Source organism: Entelurus aequoreus, linkage group LG25 (genome assembly GCF_033978785.1).
Source record: "Entelurus aequoreus isolate RoL-2023_Sb linkage group LG25, RoL_Eaeq_v1.1, whole genome shotgun sequence".
NCBI classification, from domain to species: Eukaryota; Metazoa; Chordata; class Actinopteri; order Syngnathiformes; family Syngnathidae; genus Entelurus; species Entelurus aequoreus.
The window spans coordinates 34708888-34733887 of NC_084755.1; the positions used below are offsets into that span (position 1 = coordinate 34708888).

At 37.3% G+C, this 25000-nt stretch overlaps 1 protein-coding gene across 2 annotated transcripts in view; it reads right to left on the reverse strand.

Moving 5' to 3' along the window:
- The window catches only part of abat (4-aminobutyrate aminotransferase), a 212215-nt gene that overhangs the window by 186079 nt on the left and 1136 nt on the right, over window positions 1-25000 (reverse strand). For both annotated transcript variants that reach the window (XR_009824489.1, XM_062036364.1), the window contains exon 2: window positions 8488-8606. Coding sequence is in view for 1 of the 2 variants with exons in the window: in XM_062036364.1 (XP_061892348.1) it covers window positions 8488-8557 (70 nt within the window). In the remaining variant the exon portion in view is untranslated. The remainder of the gene's footprint in view (window positions 1-8487; window positions 8607-25000) is intronic.

Consider the following 25000-nt stretch of genomic DNA (forward strand, 5'->3'; position numbering starts at 1 on the left):
TGTTTCAGACAAAATGTGCACGTGTTCCTTTATTAACGACAGGTGCCTGTTTGGGCACTGTTGAAGCTCAACATTTCATTAGTATTGATTTAGTTCACAGGTGTCAAACTCAAGGCCCCGGGGGCCAAATCTGGCCCGCCACATTATTTTATGTGGCCCGCGAAAGCCTGGAAATAATATGGGTTAATAAAATGCTTAATCTTTTTTTACTAAATATATTTGTTCTTTCCCTTTTGACATTAAAAATCATGTGCTGCATGCAATTGCATATCTTTTAAAATTCAATATTATCAAAATCTAAATATTATATTATCATGTATTCCAAAAAAAATGTTTTTGTTAAAATAAAGATAAACACTGTACCTGTACTGTATCTGCTTGACTTATGATTTCAAAACAAATTATCAATCAAATTGTAGACTGTAAAATTGACAATAGATTTTATGGTTAAATTTCGTCGACTGAGCTTTTTACCGTAAAATCAACTTTGGCACTGTTTTTTTCTCCATATACAGTAAGACACAAAAACATTAAAAATCAAACAAAACAACATTAAAACAACAAGATTTTACGGTAAAAAAACCCCCACCTGGCAGCTCTGTTGCTTGAATTTTACCACTAAAAACAGTGGTATGGTTTTTCCATTTATTACATTTTTTTATATGCTGTAAAAAAACCCATTGCTTTTACTGTAACATTCTGGTGTCTAAACTGCCAGTTTAAAAAAAAAATATTGTTAATGTATTATATATATACATATATTCATATATTACTCATTGTTAAACGTGGCCCTCTGAGGGCAACCATAACTGCGATGTGGCCCTCAATGAAAACGAGTTTGACACCCCTGATTTAGTTGATTTATTGCATGTTATATATTAAGATGCTCAGGACCTATGAAGACATTTTTCACAACTCAACCACTTTAACATTTTATTAAGATTTCCGAGTTCACAATATTGGTCTTCTCATAAATTAATTATTCATTAAAATGTGCAAGAATGTGCCATATTGTATGACCCCATGTTGCAATGGATTAGTTGTTGATCAAATCCTACTAGTCAAACATTACAAGACAGACTACATAACATGTTGAACATTGTTACCTTAAGTCAGTGGTTCTCAAACTTTTTTTGTCATCCCCCACTTTGGACAAGGGGGAGTTTTCAAGCCCCACCTGCCCCCATCGCCCCAACAGCACGCTAATGCCAAGCTTAACATTTTCTAATTTATTGAACATCAAGTAACATCAAGTTGTATACATTCAATAATAAATAAAATAATTGTGCAGCTGTGGTATAACTTGCATCAAGTTCAATAATAAATGAAATAACTTGCATCAAGTTCAATAATAAATAAAACAAAAGTGTTATAACTTGCATCAAGTTCAATAATAAATAAAATAACTTGCATCAAGTTCAATAATAAATAAAACAAGTGTTATAACTTGCATCAAGTTCAATAATAAATCAAAAAAAGTGTTATAACTTGCATCAAGTTCAATAATAAATCAAATAAAAGTGTTATAACTTGCATCAAGTTCAATAATAAATAACTTGCATCAAGTTAAATAAAAAATAACTTGCATCAAGTTCAATAATAAATAAAACAAGTGTTATAACTTGCATCAAGTTCAATAATAAATAAAACAAAAGTGTTATAACTTGCATCAAGTTCAATAATAAATAAAATAACTTGCATCAAGTTCAATAATAAATAAAACAAAAGTGTTATAACTTGCATCAAGTTCAATAATAAATCAAAACAAGTGTTATAACTTGCATCAAGTTCAATAATAAATAAAATAACTTGCATCAAGTTCAATAATAAATAAAACAAAAGTGTTATAACTTGCATCAAGTTCAATAATGAATAAAATAACTTGCATCAAGTTCAATAATAAATAAAACAAGTGTTATAACTTGCATCAAGTTCAATAATAAATCAAAAAAAGTGTTATTACTTGCATCAAGTTCAATAATAAATCAAATAACTTGCATCAAGTTCAATAATAAATAAAATAACTTGCATCAAGTTCAATAATAAATAAAACAAAAGTGTTATAACTTGCATTAAGTTCAATAATAAATAAAATAACTTGCATCAAGTTCAATAATAAATAAAACAAGTGTTATAACTTGCATCAAGTTCAATAATAAATCAAAACAAGTGTTATAACTTGCATCAAGTTCAGTAATAAATCAAATACCTTGCATCAAGTTCAATAATAAATAAAATAACTTGCATCAAGTTCAATAATAAATAAAACAAGTGTTATAACTTGCATCAAGTTCAATAATAAATAACTTGCATCAAGTTCAATAATAAATAAAACAAGTGTTATAACTTGCATCAAGTTCAATAATAAATAAAACAAAAGTGTTATAACTTGCATCAAGTTCAATAATAAATAAAATAACTTGCATCAAGTTCAATAATAAATAAAACAAGTGTTATAACTTGCATCAAGTTCAATAATAAATCAAAACAAGTGTTATAACTTGCATCAAGTTCAATAATAAATCAAATAACTTGCATCAAGTTCAATAATAAATAAAACAAAAGTGTTATAACTTGCATCAAGTTCAAAAATAAATAAAATAACTTGCATCAAGTTCAATAATAAATAAAACAAGTGTTATAACTTGCATCAAGTTCAATAATAAATAACTTGCATCAAGTTCAATAATAAATAAAACAAGTGTTATAACTTGCATCAAGTTCAATAATAAATAAAACAAGTGTTAAAACTTGCATCAAGTTCAATAATAAATAAAATAACTTGCATCAAGTTCAATAACAAATAAAACAAGTGTTATAACTTGCATCAAGTTCAATAATAAATCAAAACAAGTGTTATAACTTGCATCAAGTTCAATAATAAATAAAATAACTTGCATCAAGTTCAATAATAAATAAAACAAAAGTGTTATAACTTGCATCAAGTTCAATAATAAATAAAATAACTTGCATCAAGTTCAATAATAAATAAAACAAGTGTTATAACTTGCATCAAGTTCAATAATAAATCAAAAAAAGTGTTATAACTTGCATCAAGTTCAATAATAAATCAAATAAAAGTGTTATAACTTGCATCAAGTTCAATAATAAATCAAATAACTTGCATCAAGTTCAATAATAAATCAAATAACTTGCATCAAGTTCAATAATAAATCAAAATAAAATTGCCACTTTGCAATCTTTGCAAAAAAAAAAGGAGGAGCTATATGCATTTGGCAAGAGAACATGAGTTTTACAGTACTCCAGCATTAGTGGCTGCAATGAGCCTGTTTTGCACTGCACAGCTTTTCAAATGGGGGTTGCAGGCTTGACACTGCCACTGTTAAAACCTCATTGAGTTCGGGGCTGAGCTGCCTTGACGCGAGTGCTTCCCGGTGAGTGACACACAGTGTGTCCAATGCGCATTTGTCGCAACCCTCTTTATTAGAACCTGCAGCCCGTTTCTTTACCCAGCCATGGTGAGTGCGCCATCAGAGCAAAAACCCACACAGTTTTCCCATTTAAGGTCGTGTTCTTTGAGGAAACTGTCCATTATCTTGAACAGCTCATCAGCAGTGGCTCTATTTTTTATGTATTTGCAAAACAGCAAATCCTCGCACAGTGACTCGCCATTCACAAAGCTTCCGCTTAGCCCCGCCCCCATTAGTTACTGTTGCTATGTCTGTTAAACTTGCGCTCCTACCTAGAAATTTAAAACCTACAGGAAAAATAAGTAATTTACATTTATTTATATAGCGGATTTCACAGACAGAATCACAAAGTGATTTACAGTGTGTATAGAAAATGAAAGCATAGTAAAAAAAAAATCTAAAAATATAATAAAAAAAATAAAAAAATTAAAGTGAAATTTCCTCCCGTTCCTCACGCCCCACCTGTCATGTCTCTATTCCCCACCAGTAGGGCGCGCCCCACACTTTGAGAAACGCTGCCTTCAGTGAACCCTAAGGTTTGCCTTTTTTTTTTTACTCTTATGACTTTCAAAAACGTATCATTAAATAAATTACTACAATTATGGATCTGTATGACATTATTCAGGTATATTCTTTAAAACATATTTTTCATCAGGGCTTGACTGGAATAAAGTAAATCCCCGCATATTATTTACCCCATCAAGTCATAAAAATGGGGTCCCACAGTACATTTTTGGGGTCCCACTTTTTTGTAACCGTTTTGAAAACAAATGTTAAATGTACCGTATTTTTCGGAGTATAAGTCGCTCCGGAGTATAATTCGCACCGGCCGAAAATGCATAATAAAGAAGGAAAAAAACATATATAAGCCGCACTGGAGTATAAGTCGCATTTTTTGGGGAAATGTATTTGATAAAAGCCAACACCAAGAATAGACATTTGAAAGGCAATTTAAAATAAATAAAGAATAGTGAACAACAGGCTGAATAAGTGTACGTTATATGAGGCATAAATAACCAACTGGTATGTTAACGTAACATATTATGGTAAGAGTCATTCAAATAACTATAACATATAGAACATGCTATACGTTTACCAAACAATCTGTCACTTCTAATCGCTAAATCCCATGAAATCTTATACATCTAGTCTCTTACGTGAATGAGCTAAATAATATTATTTGATATTTTACGGTAATGTGTTAATAATTTCACACATAAGTCGCTCCTGAGTATAAGTCGCACCCCCGGCCAAACTATGAAAAAAACTGCGACTTATAGTCCGAAAAATACGGTATTAAGATGATAAGGACCTATGAAGACATTTTTCACAACTCAACCACTTTAACATTTTATTAAGATTTCCGAGTTCACACTATTGGTCTTCTCATAAATTAATTATTCATTAAAATGTGCAAGAAGAATTGTTACAATCCTGTATGTGCCATATTTTAATGACCCCATGTTGCAATGGTTTAGTTGTTGATCAAATCCTACTAGTCAAACATTACAAGACAGACTACATAACCTTTTGAACGTTGTTACCTTACTCTTATGACTTTCAAAAATGTATTATTATATAAATTACTACAATTATGGATCTGTATGACATTATTCAGGTATATTCTTTAAAACATATTTTTCATCAGGGCTTGACTGGAATAAAGTAAATCCCCGCATATTATTTACCCCATCAAGTCATAAAAATGGGGTCCCACAGTACATTTTTGGGGTCCCACTTTTTTGTAACCGTTTTGAAAACAAATGATAAATGTATGCATTATCCTGTTGTATCTCACATTCTATATTGTGTTTTGGAAAAAGGTTGTCATAAACGTTACTTCATTCATTAAAAAAAATCATACAAAAGTAATTTTTTTTAATGCATATACACTGTATATATTTGCGATTAATGTAAAAAATAAATCATAAAATACTGTTTTTTTCCACACAAAACATCTCTTTTACCTTAAGTTGGTAATATTTCATAAATATGTGATCGTTTTAAACCAGTGGTTCTCAAACTTTTTTGGGAAAACACATAATGACCTAAATTAAAATACAGTAGCGTACTACGCCCAAATATTCATTAAAACAAAGCAGAGGTTTTATTTACAAGTATAATTAATAGTTTTGGCCACTGGTACAATACACACAGTTTGAACAGTAACACTGTAACACACTGTACTTTAGTTCTTTGGCGTACCACTAGATAGAGCCCGCGTATCACAGTTTGAGAATCTCTGATCTAAACAAGCCTAAAGTATGCAATAACTAAAAAGAAAAAACTATTATCTCCTACTCTTTTAAATCCTTTGGTTTTAGCCCCCAAAGTCCAGGCAATTATTTTCCAAGTTTGTAAATATGAACAACAACAACAACAACGAAAAGTTGTCGCGTACTGTCCGGCGGGCCGGATTGGAAATCATAACGGGCCGCATTTTGCCCAAGTCTGTCCTAAAACTTTACTCAGCACTTATTTTTTATCGTTGTTTAAGCTAGTTTAGCGGTTAGCTCAGGTTTAGTTTCATCCTCCAGTGATACACTACATGATAATAATACTTAAGATAGAAATGCAGTTTTATTCGCCATAATTGGGGTGAATATTATTGATTTAGGGGAGCGGCTTTACACTGCGTACAGAGAAACACGATTAGCTGCAAGCCGCTTGTCAGCCGCTTAATATATAGTAGATACAGTATCAGCCAGAACGTATCGGCGTTTGGCATTAATTGGCAATGGTGATCACAGACTATGTCAACCAATGAGTAAAAGGTAATTGGTCATCCAGGTCCCGTGGCCAAGGATGAAGTGCTGGCTGTCCAGAGTCGGGACCCGGGGTGGACCGCTCGCCTGTGCATCACTTAGGGACATCTCTGCACTGCTGACCCGTCTCCGCTCGGGATGGTCTCCTGCTGGCCCCACTATGGACTGGACTCTCACTATTATGTTAAATCCACTATGGACTGGACTCTCACTATTATGTTAGATCCACTATGGACTGGACTCTCACACTATTATGTTAGATCCACTATGGACAGGACTCTCACTATTATGTTAGATCCACTATGGACTGGACTCCCACTATTATGTTAGATCCACTATGGACTGGACTCTCACACTATTATGTTAGATCCACTATGGACTGGACTCCCACTATTATGTTAGATCCACTATGGACTGGACTCTCACACTATTATGTTAGATCCACTATGGACTGGACTCTCACACTATTATGTTAGACTCACTATGGACTGGAATCTCACTATTATGTTAGATCCACTATGGACTGGACTCTCACACTATTATGTTAGATCCACTATGGACTGGACTCTCACACTATTATGTTAGATCCACTATGGACTGGACTCTCACTATTATGTTGGATCCACTATGGACTGGACTCTCACTATTATGTTAGATCCACTATGGACTGGACTCTCACACTATTATGTTAGATCCACTATGGACTGGACTCTCACTATTATGTTAGATCCACTATGGACTGGACTCTCACACTATTATGTTAGATCCACTATGGACAGGACTCTCACTATTATGTTAGATCCACTATGGACTGGACTCCCACTATTATGTTAGATCCACTATGGACTGGACTCTCACACTATTATGTTAGATCCACTATGGACTGGACTCCCACTATTATGTTAGATCCACTATGGACTGGACTCTCACACTATTATGTTAGATCCACTATGGACTGGACTCTCACACTATTATGTTAGACTCACTATGGACTGGAATCTCACTATTATGTTAGATCCACTATGGACTGGACTCTCACACTATTATGGTAGATCCACTATGGACTGGACTCTCACTATTATGTTGGATCCACTATGGACTGGACTCTCACTATTATGTTAGATCCACTATGGACTGGACTCTCACACTATTATGTTAGATCCACTATGGACTGGACTCTCACTATTATGTTGGATCCACTATGGACTGGACTCTCACTATTATGTTAGATCCACTATGGACTGGACTCTCACACTATTATGTTAGATCCACTATGGACTGGACTCTCACACTATTATGTTAGATCCACTATGGACTGGACTCTCACACTATTATGTTAGACTCACTATGGACTGAAATCTCACTATTATGTTAGATCCACTATGGACTGGACTCTCACTATTATGTTAGATCCACTATGGACTGGACGTTCACACTATTATGTTAGATCCACTATGGACTGGACTCTCACTATTATGTTAGATCCACTATGGACTGGACTCTCACTATTATGTTAGATCCACTATGGACTGGACTCTCACTATTATGTTAGATCCACTATGGACTGGACTCTCACACTATTATGTTAGATCCACTATGGACTGGACTCTCACTATTATGTTAGATCCACTATGGACTGGACTTTCACAACATTATGTTAGATCCACTATGGACTGGACTCTCACTATTATGTTAGATCCACTATGGACTGGACTCTCACTATTATGTTAGATCCACTATGGACTGGACTCTCACTATTATGTTAGATCCACTATGGACTGGACTCTCACACTATTATGTTAGATCCACTATGGACTGGACTCTCACTATTATGTTAGATCCACTATGGACTGGACTCTCACACTATTATGTTATATCCACTATGGACTGGACTTTCACTATTATGTTAGATCCACTATGGACTGGACTCTCACACTATTATGCTAGACCCACTCGACGTCCATTGCATCCGGTCTCCCCTAGAGGGGGGGGGGTCACCCACATCTGCGGTCCTATCCAAGGTTTCTCATAGTCATTCACATCGACATCCCACTGGGTTGTGAGTTTTTCCTTGCCCTTAAGTGGGCTCTGAACAGAGGATGTCGTTGTGGCTTGTGCAGCCCTTTGAGACACTTGTGATTTAGGGCTATATAAATAAACATTGATTGATTCAAATTGAGCCATTAATATGGCTGAAGGAACAAACAGACAACTTGTAAAAAGAGATAAATACTTTGAACTACTGAGAACAATTAAGAGTTACTCGGTCGGCCATTTAAATCGAAGTTTACCTGAGAGACTGAGGCACAGGTTTTTGTGGAGGGAGAGCGACAGTTGGCGGCAAAACACGGAGGACGCCATGGCAGGGATCAGAGAGGCAGCCCTCGTCTCTTCTCACCAAGCGGGTCACCTGAAGCACAGAGGGAGAGGGAGGGGGAGGGGGGAGATTTGTTTATACTGTATGGTGTACCGCGACCCCGAAAAGGGACGAGCGGTAGAAAATGGATGGATGGATGGTGTACTTGCAGCCGCCAATGAGGTAGACTTACACTGCCTAACTAGACCAAAGTCAGTAACTTCGTCAAACCGATGCAATTACCAGGACCAGATTATTATCATTAGTAAAGTTCTGCCTTCAAAGGAAGGACAGTCCTTGGGGAAAGTCTGATCAAAATGAATTGACTGAAAATAATCCATCGAGTCAAAACATTGGCCGTTCAATCGCGTGATAAAGACAAGTCATGACGGGGTTTTCATTAAAAAGCTTATGATGAACGAACCTTTAAAAAAAAATGTAGTCATTCAGAAATTAGTTTGCATGTTAATGGGAATAAACAAAACATTTCAGTTTTTTCCCCCACATAGTTTTCTTATACAAAAAATATATTTTAAAAAAGGGGAAATACCCCATACACTGCAAAAAGTCAGTGTTCAAAAACAAGAAAAAAAAATACAAAAAGTCAGGGGGATTTTACTTGAACTAAGCAAAATTATCTGCCAATAGAACAAGAAAATTTGGCTTGTCAAGACTTTCCAAAACAAGTCAAATTAGCTAACCTTAAAGAACCCAAAAATACCTTAAAATAAGTATATTCTCACTAATAGCAAGTGCACTTTTCTTGGTAGAAAAAACCCAAATATGAGACCTTTTTTCTCAATATGTTGAAAAATATTCTTAAATTAAGTAGCGCTCGGCATTACATTTCTTGCATTTTCCCATCGATAACATGACATCATCACGCCAAGTGCGTGCTCTTTCAGTCAATTAGTGCGCAAGGAATATATATATATGTATATATACACTACCGTTCAAAAGTTTGGGGTCAACCAAACAATTTTGTGGAATAGCCTTCATTTCTAAGAACAAGAATAGACTGTCGAGTTTCAGATGAAAGTTCTCTTTTTCTGGCCATTTTGAGCGTTTAATTGACCCCACAAATGTGATGCTCCAGAAACTCAATCTGCTCAAAGGAAGGTCAGTTTTGTAGCTTCTGTAACGAGCTAAACTGTTTTCAGATGTGTGAACATGATTGCACAAGGGTTTTCTCACCATCAATTAGCCTTCTGAGCCAATGAGCAAACACTTTGTACCATTAGAACACTGGAGTGATAGTTGCTGGAAATGGGCCTCTATACACCTATGTAGATATTGCACCAAAAACCAGACATTTGCAGCTAGAATAGTCATTTACCACATTAGCAATGTATAGAGTGTATTTCTTTAAAGTTAAGACTAGTTTAAAGTTATCTTCATTGAAAAGTACAGTGCTTTTCCTTCAAAAATAAGGACATTTCAATGTGACCCCAAACTTTTGAACGGTAGTGTATATGTATATTATTTATATATAAATTCTTCAAAATTACAATAAAAAAAAATTTGGTCGGGGGCCGGGCTGTAAATATATATATATATATATATATATATATATATATATATATATATATATATATATATATATATATATATATATATATATATATATATATATATATATATATATACCAAATTGTTTTTTATTGTAATTTCGAAGAATTTATCTATTTCTGTTCAAAATTGTTAAATGTTTAAATATTAACTGTCAGTTTGCTATATTGTGCCAACTGTACTACTATATGAGTACGAGTACATATGTTCAATTGTTTCATTGAAAATAAAACAGCAAAGTCCATTTGGCTGTCATCTGTTTTAATTATGAGACACAATTGTGTCAAAGTCATGATTATTTTTTTTCATGCTTGAAATAAGAAATGATTACTTTAAAAAAAAAGCAGTTTTATACTTGTGAGTGTTGATGACACAGCTTTGCAACAGTTGATATTCTAGTTTCAAGCATGTTTTACTCAATATAGGTCATCAAATCTCAGCAGCAAGCTGTAATATCTTACTGAGATCATTTAGCACCAAAACACTTAAAACAAGTAAAACACTCTAACATAAAACCTGCTTAGTGAGAAGAATTATCTTATCAGACATTCCCTGTGATTTCAGCCTGTAAGACATGGCGCACCTACTAACGTGATGCAGGTGTGTTTTGGTCGACCAGGAAAAAAAAAACGACAAAATCGAAAGAAGGTAAAAGTAGGTGAGAAGTTAAGCCTCTCTCGTTTCTGTACTTAGAAAAAATCTCAGCAAAAAAAAAAAAGATCCCATTCAAATGCATTGGATTTGGATGAGATTTTTTCCAAGTACGTGATCGAAAGAGGGTAAAGAAGGTAGAAGTTTACCTTCTCTCGTTTTTGTACTTAGAAAAAAATCCAGACTTTTTCTCCTTTTTTTTTTTCTAAGTACAGAAACGAAAGAGGGTAAAAGGAGGTGTTTTTTGGCCTCTCTCGTTTTTGTACTTGCGGGGCTTGCGCTGCCGGCGGCGGGACTTGTGGCACTCAAACCCGGGTAGGTATTTTGAACATTTTCGGGACTTTTTCAGACTTTTCTCCACCACTTCCCGTGTGACTTTGCTGGGTGCATTTTGGACATGTTGGGCATCCCTGGACCTGCGCAGCCACCTTTTTCTTATACTTCTATTTGAAGTTGTATTTACTGCCATGTTGGGCATCCCTGGACTCACTTGTGGCACTCGAACCTGGGTGTGATTTTTTAACCTTTTCGGTACTTTTTCAGACTTTTCCAACTTTTCTCCACCACTTCCCGTGTGACTTTGCTGGGTGCATTTTGGACATGTTGGGCATCCCTGGACTCACTTGTGGCACTCGAACCTGGGTGTGATTTTTGAACCTTTTCGGGACTTTTTCAGACTTTTCCAACTTTTCTACCCCACTTCCCCTGTGACTTTGCTGGGTGCGTTTTTGGACATGTTGGGCATCCCTGGACCCGCGCAGCCACCTTTTTCTTATACTTCTATTTGAAGTTGTATTTACTGCCACTAGTGGTAGAAAAGTGTATTGCATCTAAGTACCGCTGATGAGAAACCGATTTATAGAGGCCGAAAACCAGACAATGAGCCCCGGCTCTACGGTTAAAATAAACACTGGTCTACTGCGCTAATGCCTCTGTGTCAAAGTCGAGGCCCGCATTTTTTCTCCTCTGTTGACAGCAGTGTTGGCGCTAGGAATTTTCAAAATGGGGTCCCACAGTACATTTTTGGGGTCCCACTTTTTTGTAACCGTTTTGAAAACAAATGATAAATGTATGCATTATCCTGTTGTATCTCACATTCTATATTGTGTTTTGGAAAAAGGTTGTCATTAGGGATGTCCGATAATATCGGACTGCCGATATTATCGGCCGATAAATGCTTTAAAACGTAATATCGGAAATGATCGGTATCGGTTTAAAAATGATCGGTATCGGTTTCAAAAAGTACAATTTGTGACTTTTTAAAACTCCGCTGTGTACACGGATGTAGGGAGAAGTACAGAGCGCCAATAAACCTTAAAGGCACTGCCTTTGCGTGCTGGCCCAGTCACATAATATCTACGGCTTTTCACACACACAAGTGAATGCCATGCATACTTGGTCAACAGCCATACAGGTCACACTGAGGGTGTCCGTATAAACAACTTTAACACTGTTACAAATATGCGCCACACTGTGAACCCACACCAAACAAGAATGACAAACACATTTCGGGAGAACATCCGCACCGTAACACAACATAAACACAACAGAACAAATACCCAGAACCCCTTGCAGCACTAACCCTTCCGGGACGCTACAATACACCCCCCCCCCCCAACCCGCCCCCATCTCCCGAATTCGGAGGTCTCAAGGTTGGCAAGTATTCTCTAGTGAACTCTGGACTGAAGCTGTGTGCCTTCATTGTTTTTGTAGCGGTTTTTTTACACCCCCCCGCTAACCCCTAGCCCCCCACGCCCCCGACCACCTCAACCTCCTCATGCTCTCTCAGGGAGAGCATGTCCCAAAAAAATCTTTCTGTGTAAATAACTCATTTTACAACATATGTGGTGCAGATAATACATGGAAAAATATTTTTTTCGTTTTAATTTTAGTGGGTGCGGCTTATATGCTGGTGCGCTTTATAGTCCAGAAAATACGGTAAATGCATATTTGTTCAGCTCTATCCTATTCCATTTTGACTGTACTTGAATCAGAGGGTATAATGCATATATTAAACTGGAAAAATAGTCATTACTTATATAATTCATATTTAAAATGCTGTTTTGCACTGCTCTTTTTGCACCGGAAGGCTAAAGACTGACTGGATGAATTCTATCCTATTCCATTTTGACTGTACTTGAATCAGAGGGCATAATGCATATATTAAACTAGAAAATAGTCATGACTTATATAATTCATACTTAAAATGCTGTTTTTGCACCGGAAGGCTAAAAACCGAATCCTCTCCTATTCCATTCACGGCAAAAACTGAAATCTAAGTAAGATGAAATATCTCAAATAAGGGTGATATTTGCTTATTTTCTGTCTGATAAGATAATTCTTCTCACTTTGCAGATTTTATGTTAGAGTGTTTTACTTGTTTTAAGTGTGTTGGTCCTAAATGACCTCAGTAAGATATTACAGCTTGTTGCTGAGATTTGTTGACTTATATTGAGTAAATATGCATGAAACTAGAATATCAACTGTTGCAAAGCTGTGTCATCAACACTCACAAGTATAAAACTACTTTTCTAAAGTAATCATTTCTTACTTCAAGCATGAAAAAAAAAAATCATGATGCCGAGCGCATATCATTATGTCAAGATAATGGCACTAGCATTTACTTAATTTAAGAATATTTTTCAACATATTGAGCAAAAAGGTCTCTTTTTTTTTTCTACCAAGAAAAGTGCACTTGTTATTAATGAGAATATACTTATTTTAAGGTATTTTTGGGTTCATTCAGGTTAGCTAATTTTACTTCTTTTGGAAATTCTTGACAAGCCAAATTTTCTTGTTTTATTGGCAGATAATTTTGCTTAGTTCAAATAAAATACCCCTCATTTTTGTATTATTTTTGAACACTGACTTTTTGCAGTGTTTTGACTGTACTTGAATGTATACTAGACCGTATTTATATTATTCACATGTAAAAAAATGCTACTTGCACTGCTGTCTTTTTGCACCGGAAGAATAGTGATAGGACAATTCTATTCGATTCCATAGCCTTATTTATATTATTCACATGTATAATGCTATTTGCACCGGCTGTTTTTTTTTTGCTGTTTTTGCACCGGAAGGAAAGTCAGGGGACAATTCGAGTGTACGCTATTCCATATCTTTATTTCTTTACTCTCCTTGATAAGTGAATACCTCAGTGTTTATTGTTGTGAGCGAACTGTGGTGCTGAATTTCCCCCAGGGACCAATTAAGTACTTTCTATTCTATTCTATTTAAAGACAAAAGGTTTAAACCAGGCCGAGGCATTTGAGGACCACCAATCCAGATACAATTGTGTGAATGTGTTTTATTGTAAATGCGAGTGTGACATAGTCGCACGCGCTTGTTTATGTTTCTGAGCACCGCGCGGATCTTCGAGAAGTCGTCGGTACTGCGTCAGGGAGAGAAAAAAATACGGATATAAGAAAATTATTCTTATGTAATACTGGCCAGAGAATGGAGAACATTTAACCTTTCTAATATTGATGCAGTGGAGACCCTTGGTCATTGCACACACACACACACATATGCAGGCACACAGCCGGTTACTTGGCAACCCCTCATGAGCAGGATGAAACTGGTTCGGAGAGAGTTACACAAGACTGCATCTCCACAGGGGGGGGGGGCACAGCAAGTCGGAACTGGGAGAAGCAGGAGTCGCAAAAGACCAGAAGAGACATCGGTACTGATGAACACAATATTGGAACCGGCAGTCCTAAAGTCAGGGTGGATTTTGGTTCCATGTTGAAAAAGGTAAAAAATTGGGCTGTTATTGTTAAAATGAGGCACTTACACTGCAAAAAGTCAGTGTTCAAAAACAAGAAGGAAAAAAAAAAAAAGAGGGGTATTTTATTTGAACTAAGCACAATTATCTGCCAATAGAACAAGAAAATTTGGCTTGTCAAGACTTTCCAAAACAAGTAAAATTAGTTAACCTCAATGAACCCAAAAATACCTTAAAATAAGTATATTCTCACTAATAACAAGTGCACTTTTCTTGGTAGGAAAAAAAAAAGAGACCTTTTTGCTCAATATGTTGAAAAATATTCCTAAATGAAGTAAATGCTAGTGCCATTATCTTGACATAATGATATTACATTTCTTGAAACCAGCAAACTTATACTAAAAACTAATTTATTGTTCTTAATGGAAAGGCAACAAGGGAAGCGCTTGTTACTCTCGGGGTCTCCTAGCCCAGTGTTTTTCAACCACTGTGCCGCGGCACACTAGTGTGCCATGAGATACAGTCTGGTGTGCCGTAGGAGATAATCTAAATTCACATATTTGGGTTAAAAATATTGTTTGCAAACTAGTAATTATAGTCTGCAAATGATGTGTTGTTGTTGAGTGTCGGTGCTGTCTAGAGCTCGGCAGAGTAACCGTGTAATACTCTTCCATATCAGTAGGTGGCAGCCGGTAGCTAATTGCTTTGTAGATGTCGGAAACAGCGGGAGGCAGTGTGCAGGTAAAAAGGTGTCTAATATTTAACAAAAAATAAACAAAAGGTGAGTGCCCCTAAGAAAAGGCATTGAAGCTTAGGGAGGACTATGCAGAACGAAACTAAAACTGAACTGGCTACAAAGTAAACAAAAACAGAATGCTGGACGACAGCAAAGACTTACTGCGGAGCAAAGACGGCGTCCACAAAGTACATCCGAACATGACATGACAATCAACAATGTCCCCACGAAGAAGGATAAAAACAACTGAACTATTCTTGATTGCTAAAACAAAGTAGATGCGGGGAATATCGCTCAAACGAAGACATGAAACTGCTACAGGAAAATACCAAAAAAAAGAGGAAAAGCCACCAAAATAGGAGCGCAAGACAAGAACTAAAACACTACACACAGGAAAACAGCAAAATACTCCAAATAAGTCAGGGGGTGATGTGACAGGTGGTGACAGTACACCTACTTTGAGACAAGAGCTATAGTGATGCATGCTTGGTTATGGTTTAAAGTCATATCCAACAATTGCGACAACGACTTTTTACTGTCAACTGAGTTTCGTTTTTTAGTGATTTCTGCTGGTGGTGTGCCTCCAGATTTTTTCAACGCAGAAAATGTGCCTTGGCTCAAAAATGTTTGAAAAACACTGTCTTGCCGCTCAGGCAAATCATATGGTCTAAAAAGGCATTTTTCCATGGATAACATGACATCATCGCGCCAAGTACCTGCTCTTTCAGTCAATTAGTGCGCATATATACAGCCCGGCCCCCGGCCAAAAAATGTTTAATTGTCATTTTGAAGAATTTATCTGAATGTGCATGAACTATTTCTGTTCAAAATAGTTTGAAATGTGAAATGTTTAAATATTAACTGTCAGTTTACTGTACTGTGCCAACTGTACTACTATATGAGTACCTGTTTTCTATTGTTTCATTGAAAATAAAACAGCAAAGTCCATTTGGCTGTCATCTGTTTTAATTATGGGACACAATTGTGTCAAACTCATGATTTTTTTTTCATGCCTGAAGTAAGAAATGATTACTTTAAAAAAGTAGTTTTATACTTGTGAGTGTTGATGACACAGCTTTGCAACAGTTGATATTCTAGTTTCAAGCATGTTTTACTCAATATAGGTCATCAAATCTCAGCAACAAGCTGTAATATCTTACTGAGATCATTTAGGAACACAACACTTAAAACAAGTAAAACACTCTAACATAAAATCTGCTTAGTGAGAATAATTATCTTATCAGACAGAAAATAAGCAAATATCACCCTTATTTGAGATATTTCATCTTACTTAGATTTCAGTTTTTGCAGTGTAGGTCAAAAGTTCATGGCAAAAAGACTTTGGACTCGGGCAAACAGGTTTTTTTTAATGCGTTGACTGACTTACTGTCATAACGCGACTCATGGACCGAGGCAAAGTGCTGGTGGGAAAATTCACCGCCGGACTCGGCAGCGACTGCACAGTAATTAAGTGTCACACCTCGCTTGATTAAATCTAATCTGACCGCAGTTTCGCAGGGGAAATGTTACGGCACCGAGCTCCGCTGCACCGTGACCTAAATGTTTGTGTTTGGCCGACATGAATGGATTCATATATGACCGTTCGGAATAACACACATCTGTGCGTTGAAAAACTAATCACATTATGACTCACAATTACTGCCATTTACCACCTCGACGTGAGCGTTTAGCCTTGTTGACTTCATCCAATAAAACAGCAGCCGGCCAATGCAGTTGGTGTATGGCTCGTTTTGCATTTGTTTGAACAAGACAGTTTAATGATTACTTGCTTAGTTTAGCACTACAATGTATGTTTATTCTAGGAACTGTCCGCAACCACACAGCTTAACCATTAGAACCCAGACCCATTTCGGTTTAAAGGAAAAGAAACGCACGCACACAAATATTTAATATATATATATATATATATATATATACATACAGGTATATATATATATATATATATAGACATATATATATATATATATATATATATATATATATATATATATATATATATATATATATATATATATATATATATATATATATATATATATATATATATATATATATATATATATATGTCTATATATATATAGACATTTATATATGTATATATATATACATATACACTACCGTTCAAAAGTTTGGGGTCACATTGAAATGTCCTTATTTTTGAAGGAAAAGCACTGTACTTTTCAATGAAGATAACTTTAAACTAGTCTTAACTTTAAAGAAATACACTCTATACATTGCTAATGTGGTAAATAACTATTCTAGCTGTAAATGTCTGGTTTTTGGTGCAATATCCACATAGGTGTATAGAGGCCCATTTCCAGAAACTATCACTCCAGTGTTCTAATGGTACAATGTGTTTGCTCATTGGCTCAGAAGGCTAATTGATGATTAGAAAACCCTTGTGCAATCATGTTCAAACATCTGAAAACAGTTTAGCTCGTTACAGAAGCTACAAAACTGACCCTCCTTTGAGCAGATTGAGTTTCTGGAGCATCACATTTGTGGGGTCAATTAAACGCTCAAAATGGCCAGAAAAAGAGAACTTTCGTCTGAAACTCGACAGTCTATTCTTGTTCTTAGAAATGAAGGCTATTCCACAAAATTGTTTGGGTGACCCCAAACTTTTGAACGGTATATATATATATGTATATATATATATATATATATATATATATATATATATATATATATATATATATATATATATATATATATATATATATATATATATATATATATATATATATATATATATATATATATATATATATACAGTGGGGCAAAAAAGTATTTAGTCAGCCACCCATTGATTACATATATACATATATGTAATAACATCTACGGCTTTTGGAGAGTGCACAACTGCACACACAACAAGAAGGAGACGAAGCAGAAGAACGAAGAAGAGACAGTCATGGCGACGACGAGTGACAGAGAATAGAACGAGGATGGACAATTCAACCCTAAACTCACTCCTTTCCTGCAAATTAAATTTGACAGATGCTGCCCATACCTATGCTCCTTCAAAGGCTGTGCTACTGGCTGCAAAGCATTGCACTTTCAAATACAACAATGAGTAGAGTAGTGTTATGTGTGTGTATATGTGTAAATGAATGAACACTGAAATTCAAGTATTTCTTATATATATATATATATATATATATATATATATATATATATATATATATATATATATATATATATATATATATATATATATATATATATATAGCTAGAATTCACTGAAAGTCAAGTATTTATTTTATTTATATATACAGTATATATATATAAGAAATACTTGAATTTCAGTGAATTCTAGCTATAAATATACTCCTCCCTGGCTATTATCTTCCACCCAAATCTCTCGTTTGAGTCACACATTAAGAGTGTTACTAAAACGGCCTTCTTTCATCTCCGTAATATCGCTAAAATTCGTTCCATTTTGTCCACCAGCGACGCTGAGATCATTACTCATGCGTTTGTTACGTCTCATCTCGATTACTGTAACGTATTATTTCCGGGTCTCCCTATGTCTAGCATTAAAAGATTACAGATGGTACAAAATGCGGCTGCTAGACTTTTGACAAGAACAAGAAAGTTTGATCATATTAGGCCTATACTGTATATACCTTTATATACATATATACATATATATATATACATATACTGGCTCACCTGCACTGGCTTCCTGTGCACTTAAGATGTGACTTTAAGGTTTTACTACTTACGTATAAAATACTACACGGTCTAGCTCCACCCTATCTTGCCGATTGTATTGTACCATATGTCCCGGCAAGAAATCTACGTTCAAAGAACTCCGACTTATTAGTGATTCCCAGAGCCCAAAAAAAGTCTGTGGGCTATAGAGCGTTTTCTATTGGGGCTCCAGTACTATGGAATGCCCTCCCGGTAACAGTTAGAGATGCTACCTCAGTAGAAGCATCTTAAAACTCATTTGTATACTCTAGCCTTTAAATAGACCCCCTTTTTAGACCAGTTGATCTGCCGTTTCTTTTCTTTTCTCCTCTGCCCCCCTCTCCCTTGTGGAAGGGGGAGCACAGGTCCGGTGGCCATGGATGAAGTGCTAACTGTCCAGAGTCGGGACCCGGGGTGCACCGCTCGCCTGTGCATCGGTTGGGGACATCTCTGCGCTGCTGACCCGTCTCCGCTCGAGATGGTCTCCTGCTGGCCCCACTATGGACTGGACTCTCACTATTATGTTAGATCCACTATGGACTGGACTTTCACAATATGCTGGACCCACTCGACGTCCATTGCATCCGGTCTCCCCTAGAGGGGGAGGTCACCCACATACGCGGTCCTCTCCAAGGTTTCTCATAGTCATTCACATTGACATCCCACTGGGTTGTGAGTTTTTCCTTGCCCTTATGTGGGCTCTGAACCGAGGATGTCGTTGTGGCTTGTGCAGCCCTTTGAGACACTTGTGATTTAGGGCTATATAAATAAACATTGATTGATCGATTGATTGAATTAAAATGTAATAAAAAAAAAACTGTTGCATTATTTAGCTAATGGTACATTGTTGTATTCGTGTTGTTAAATTGTTCACAAATAAGTTTGCTGCCAAGTGGGCTCCTACTCTCATAGACGTTTTGCTGACTGGGCCCACGACGCCTCAAGTAGGTTCAGCTGTGCATTCTGGCGTCCCAGAAGCACCCCCCTCTGCATCTGACCAGCCTCAGCATGAGTACTGATTTATTTGGGTGACCAGTTGGGGTCTTTCCTCTTTAGCCAGAGCCACTGGCCGCTCCGCTCTGCCACCCGCGATGTTTCCTTTATGGCCTGACGTAGAGCTTGACCGCCAACTCCCAGGTCCCTCATCAGCCTTATTGTTGATTGTTGATATATATCGAATTTAAGTAATAATATATCGAGATATATCTCCCAACCGGCATGGCGGGGTTGGGAGCGTGGCCGTGCCAGCAACCTGAAGGTTCCTGGTTCGATCCCCACCTTCTACCAACCGCGTCACGTCCGTTGTGTCCTTGAGCAAGACACTTCACCCTTGCTCCTGATGGGTCGTGGTTAGGGCCTTGCATGGCAGCTCCCGCCATCAGTGTGTGAACGGGTGCCATGTTTGCTACCAACTTTGAAACCGAGCCGGCCATACTCGCCCGATACACGGCTCCGGCATCTCTTATGTGTGGCTGCCATCTACTGGTCGCACTTATCATTTCACCATGTAACAAATAGGAGTGCTTCAAGGTCGGTAATTAATGCGTACTTGAGGCGCACCGGGTTATAAGGCGCACTGTCGATTTTTGAGAAAATTAAAAGATTTTAAGTGTGTTTTATGGTCTAAAAATACGGTATGTGTGCTTGCCCTATATGAGGATTGTGAATGATAGGCAAAATTCCCCCAAAAAAGTGAAGTTCCCCTTTAAGCACATTATGCAAGTGAGTATCACTTGCATAATCACACCAATTCTCAAATCCCTTCACTGGCTTCCTGTTCCACTCAAGATTGAATACAAAGTCTCCCTACTAACCCACCAGTGCCTCCATGGAAATGCCCCCCTCTACCTCAAAGAACTACTCACCCCCAAATCCTCCACTCGACACCTCCTCTCCGGACAGGCTAACCTCCTCCAACCTCCGAGGACAAAGCTACGAACAATGGGAGACCGGGCTTTCTGCTCCGCTGCTCCCAGTCTGTGGAACGCTCTCCCTGACCACCTGAGGGCACCACAGACTGTGGATGCTTTTAAAAAGGGCTTAAAAACCCTTCTTTTTAAAAAAGCCTTTTTTTTTTTTTTTTAGATACATGCATACTAGTTCTAGCTATTTGGCTGTTCTAGTTTTTTCTATTTTTATTTATTTTTATATTATCTTTTTATTTTTATTTGTTTAACCCTTGTGTAATGTTCATATTGTTGTTACTCAGCCAGCGTTTGTGTGTCTGATGGACCCGTTGCATTTTGTGGCTTTTAATGCCTCACAATCAAACACTTTTATGTTAAAATGCTGAACAGATGTTTACCTTATCCCAATAAACATCCGTTCAGTATTTTAACATAAAAGTGTTTGATTGTGAGGCATTAAAAGCCACAAAATGCAACGGGTCCATCAGACCCACAAACGCTAGCTGAGTAACAACAATATGAAACATTTCTCTGCCAGTTTCTGCATCCCACAGGGATTCTTCTTTTGTGTTTCTGCACCTGTGGTTCCCACACAAGGTTGCAACATTGTTTGTCAACACTGTCTGCTCTCATTTTCTCGCACATTTGACCCTCTGATGTTCTGTGTACCTACACTCTGTCCTCCTCCTGTCTAAGCCTGCTGTGTGTGTGTGTGTGTGTGTGTGTGTGTGTGTGTGTGTGTGTGTGTGTGTGTGTGTGTGTGTGTGTGTGTGTGTGTGTGTGTGGTACACAGAACATCAATTTCCACACTTCTATTAGCCCCGGGTCCAGTGGACCCGGACATCTTATATGTAATAGAAATGTGTAGGGGGGGTGTATGGTGTGTGGTCATTAAATATGTATTCTGATATATGTTCTTCACAGAAAATGAGCCGAAGTCAGTGAGTCTCAGTTAGAAAAATGAATTAATTGTATCATTTTTCTTTTAATAAAAAATTTAAACGTGTCCCACAGACCCGAACACCACACAAGGGTTAATACACTGTAGCACATGGGTGTCAAACTCTGGCCCACGGGCCAAATTTGGCCCGCCGTGTAATTTCATTTGTCCCTTGATGCAATATCAAATTAACATTAGAGCTGGCCCGCCGGTATTATACAGCGGCAGTGCCGCTGTAACACCGCATTCACCGCTAATACTCATACTTGCCAACCCTCCCGATTTTCCCGGGAGACTCCCGAATTTCAGTGCCCCTCCCGAAAATCTCCCGGGGCAACCATACTCCCAAATTTCTCCCGATTTCCGCCCAGCAAAACATTATTGGGGGCGTGCCTTAAAGGCACTGCCTTCAATGTACTCTACAACCTGTCGTCACGTTTGCTTTTCCTCCATACAGACAGCGTGCCAGCCCAGTCACATAATATATGCGGCTTTTACACACACACAAGTGAATGGAAGGCATACTTGGTCAACAGCCATACAGGTCACACTGAGGGTGACCGTATAAACAACTTTAACACTGTTACAAATATGCGCCACACTGTGAACTGACGGATATATATATATATATATATATATATATATATATATATATATATATATATATATATATATATATATATATATATATATATATCTCCGTATATACATGTTTAAGAGTTATTTCTTTTCTATAGTCATATTTGAAATAGCTAGTGTTCCATCTTGTACCCTTTCCATTTTTTCTCCATCTCATGACCGATGGTACACTGTGGACTACCTTGAGCTCGGATTGCAAGGAGTAGCAATACTCCTTTTATTTGTTATCTCATCCTGTCTCTAGCTAAGGAGAACAATAGACATGTGTATTCGTTCTGGAGGGTGGGGGCGAGGGACATATTGAAGAACACAGCACTTGGGTAATGTTTTTCAGATCAACTTGGCTACGCAATTGAATGTGTTGTTCGAGGCTGGTCTCTATCTTCAAAGCTCTGAAAATAAATGACAAAATACCTATTCTGTTCTGGTGATAATTTAAACTCAGCTTATGTGTCATCAAAAGAACTTGGGATTGACCAGTAACTTAAATTCCTTTGGAGGAACATCTGGTCTGGAACGCAACAGAACCCACACCAAACAAGAATGACAAACACATTTCGGGAGAACATCCGCACCGTAACACAACATAAACACAACAGAACAAATACCCAGAACCCCTTGCAGCACTAACTAATATACACCCCCGCTACCACCAAACCCCATACCCCCAACAACGCCCCCGCCCACCAAGTTAATGTTGATATTTACCTCAGAAGGCTGCAAATAGAAAATAGGCATTCAATCTTTTTAAAAAAAATTGTATTTAATATACCATTGATGTTTTTTCGTTTGTTTTTTGAAAGTTGATTTTGCACTATTAAGTTATATAAGCGTTGCTTGTTCCGTATTCAGTGTTAAAGCAAATCAGTGTAGCAAACTGAGCAATAATTAACGTTTTATTCATGCACTCTCTTGCTACTTCAAGGCTTAAATGTTTGATTCATTCATTATTTTTATTTTATTTTCACATTTATTATTAGCCTGTGGAAAAAGTTTATTTTGATATTTACCTCAGAAGGCTGCAAATAGAAAAGAGGCATTCAATTTTTATTAAAATTTGATATGCCATTGATATTTTTTAATTATTATTATTATTATTATTTGAAATTCGATTTTGCATGTCACTATAAAGTTATATAAGCCTTGCTTGTTCAATATTCAATGCAAAACTTGTTTGGGTCCCTATTAAAAGGTTAATTTGTTCAACCTTGGCCCGCAGGTTTGTTCAGTTTTACATTTTGGCCCACTCTGTATTTGAGTTTGACACCCCTGCTGTAGCACTTTGAGGTTGTTTACTCAAGGCCTACTGAAAGCCACTACTACCGACCACGCAGTCTGATAGTTTATATATCAATGATGAAATCTTAACATTGCAACACATGCCAATACGGCCGGGTTAGATTAGTAAAGTGCAATTTTAAATTTCCCGTGAAATATTCTGCTGAAAACGTCTCGGTATGATGACGTTTGCGCGTGACGTCACGGATTGTTGAGGACATTTTGGGACAGCATTGTGGCCAGCTATTAAGTCGTCTGTTTTCATCGCAAAATTCCACAGTATTCTGGACATCTGTGTTGGTGAATCTTTTGCAATTTGTTTAATGAACAATGGAGACAGCAAAGAAGAAAGCTGTAGGTGGGAAGCGGTGTATTAGCGGCTGGCTGCAGCAACACAACCAGGAGGACTTTGAGTTGGATAGCAGACGCGCTACCGTGAGTACGCAGCTTTGGCTTCCAAACATTTGATCGCTTGCCCGTACGTGCGTGCCGCTATGTGCATGTCACGTACGTAACTTTGGGGAAATATATGTGCTGTATGAACGGTACTTTGGGCTGTGGGATTGAGTGTGTTGTGCGGGTGTTTGATTTGTATTGGTGGGTTATATGGACGGGAGGGGGGAGGTGTTTGTTATGTGGATTAATTTGTGGCATATTACATATAAGCCTGGTTGTGTTGTGGCTAATAGAGTATATATATGTCTTGTGTTTATTTACTGTTTTAATAATAATAATAATAATAATACCTGGGATTTATATAGCGCTTTTCTAAGTACCCAAAGTCGCTTTACATGTTAAAAACCCATCATTCATTCACACCTGGTGGTGGTAAGCTACTTTCGTAGCCACAGCTGCCCTGGGGTAAACTGACGGAAGCGTGGCTGCCAATTTGCGCCTACGGCCCCTCCGACCACCACCTATCATTAATTCAACATTCATTCACTGTGTGAGCGGCACCGGGGGCAAGGGTGAAGTGTCCTGCCCAAGGACACAACGGCATGGTAAGAGGCGGGGAGCGAACCTGCAACCCTCAGGTTTCTGACACGGACGCTCTACCACTACGCCATGCCGCCCCATAATTTAGTCATTCCCAGCTGAATATCAGGTCCCACCCGGCTCTCACAGCATCTTCCCTATCTGAATCGCTCCCACTGCCCTCTAGTCTTTCACTCTCACTTTCCTCATCCACAAATCTTTCATCCTCGCTCAAATTAATGGGGAAATCGTCGCTTTCTCGGTCCGAATCGCTCTCGCTGCTGGTGGCCATGATTGTAAACAATGTGCAGA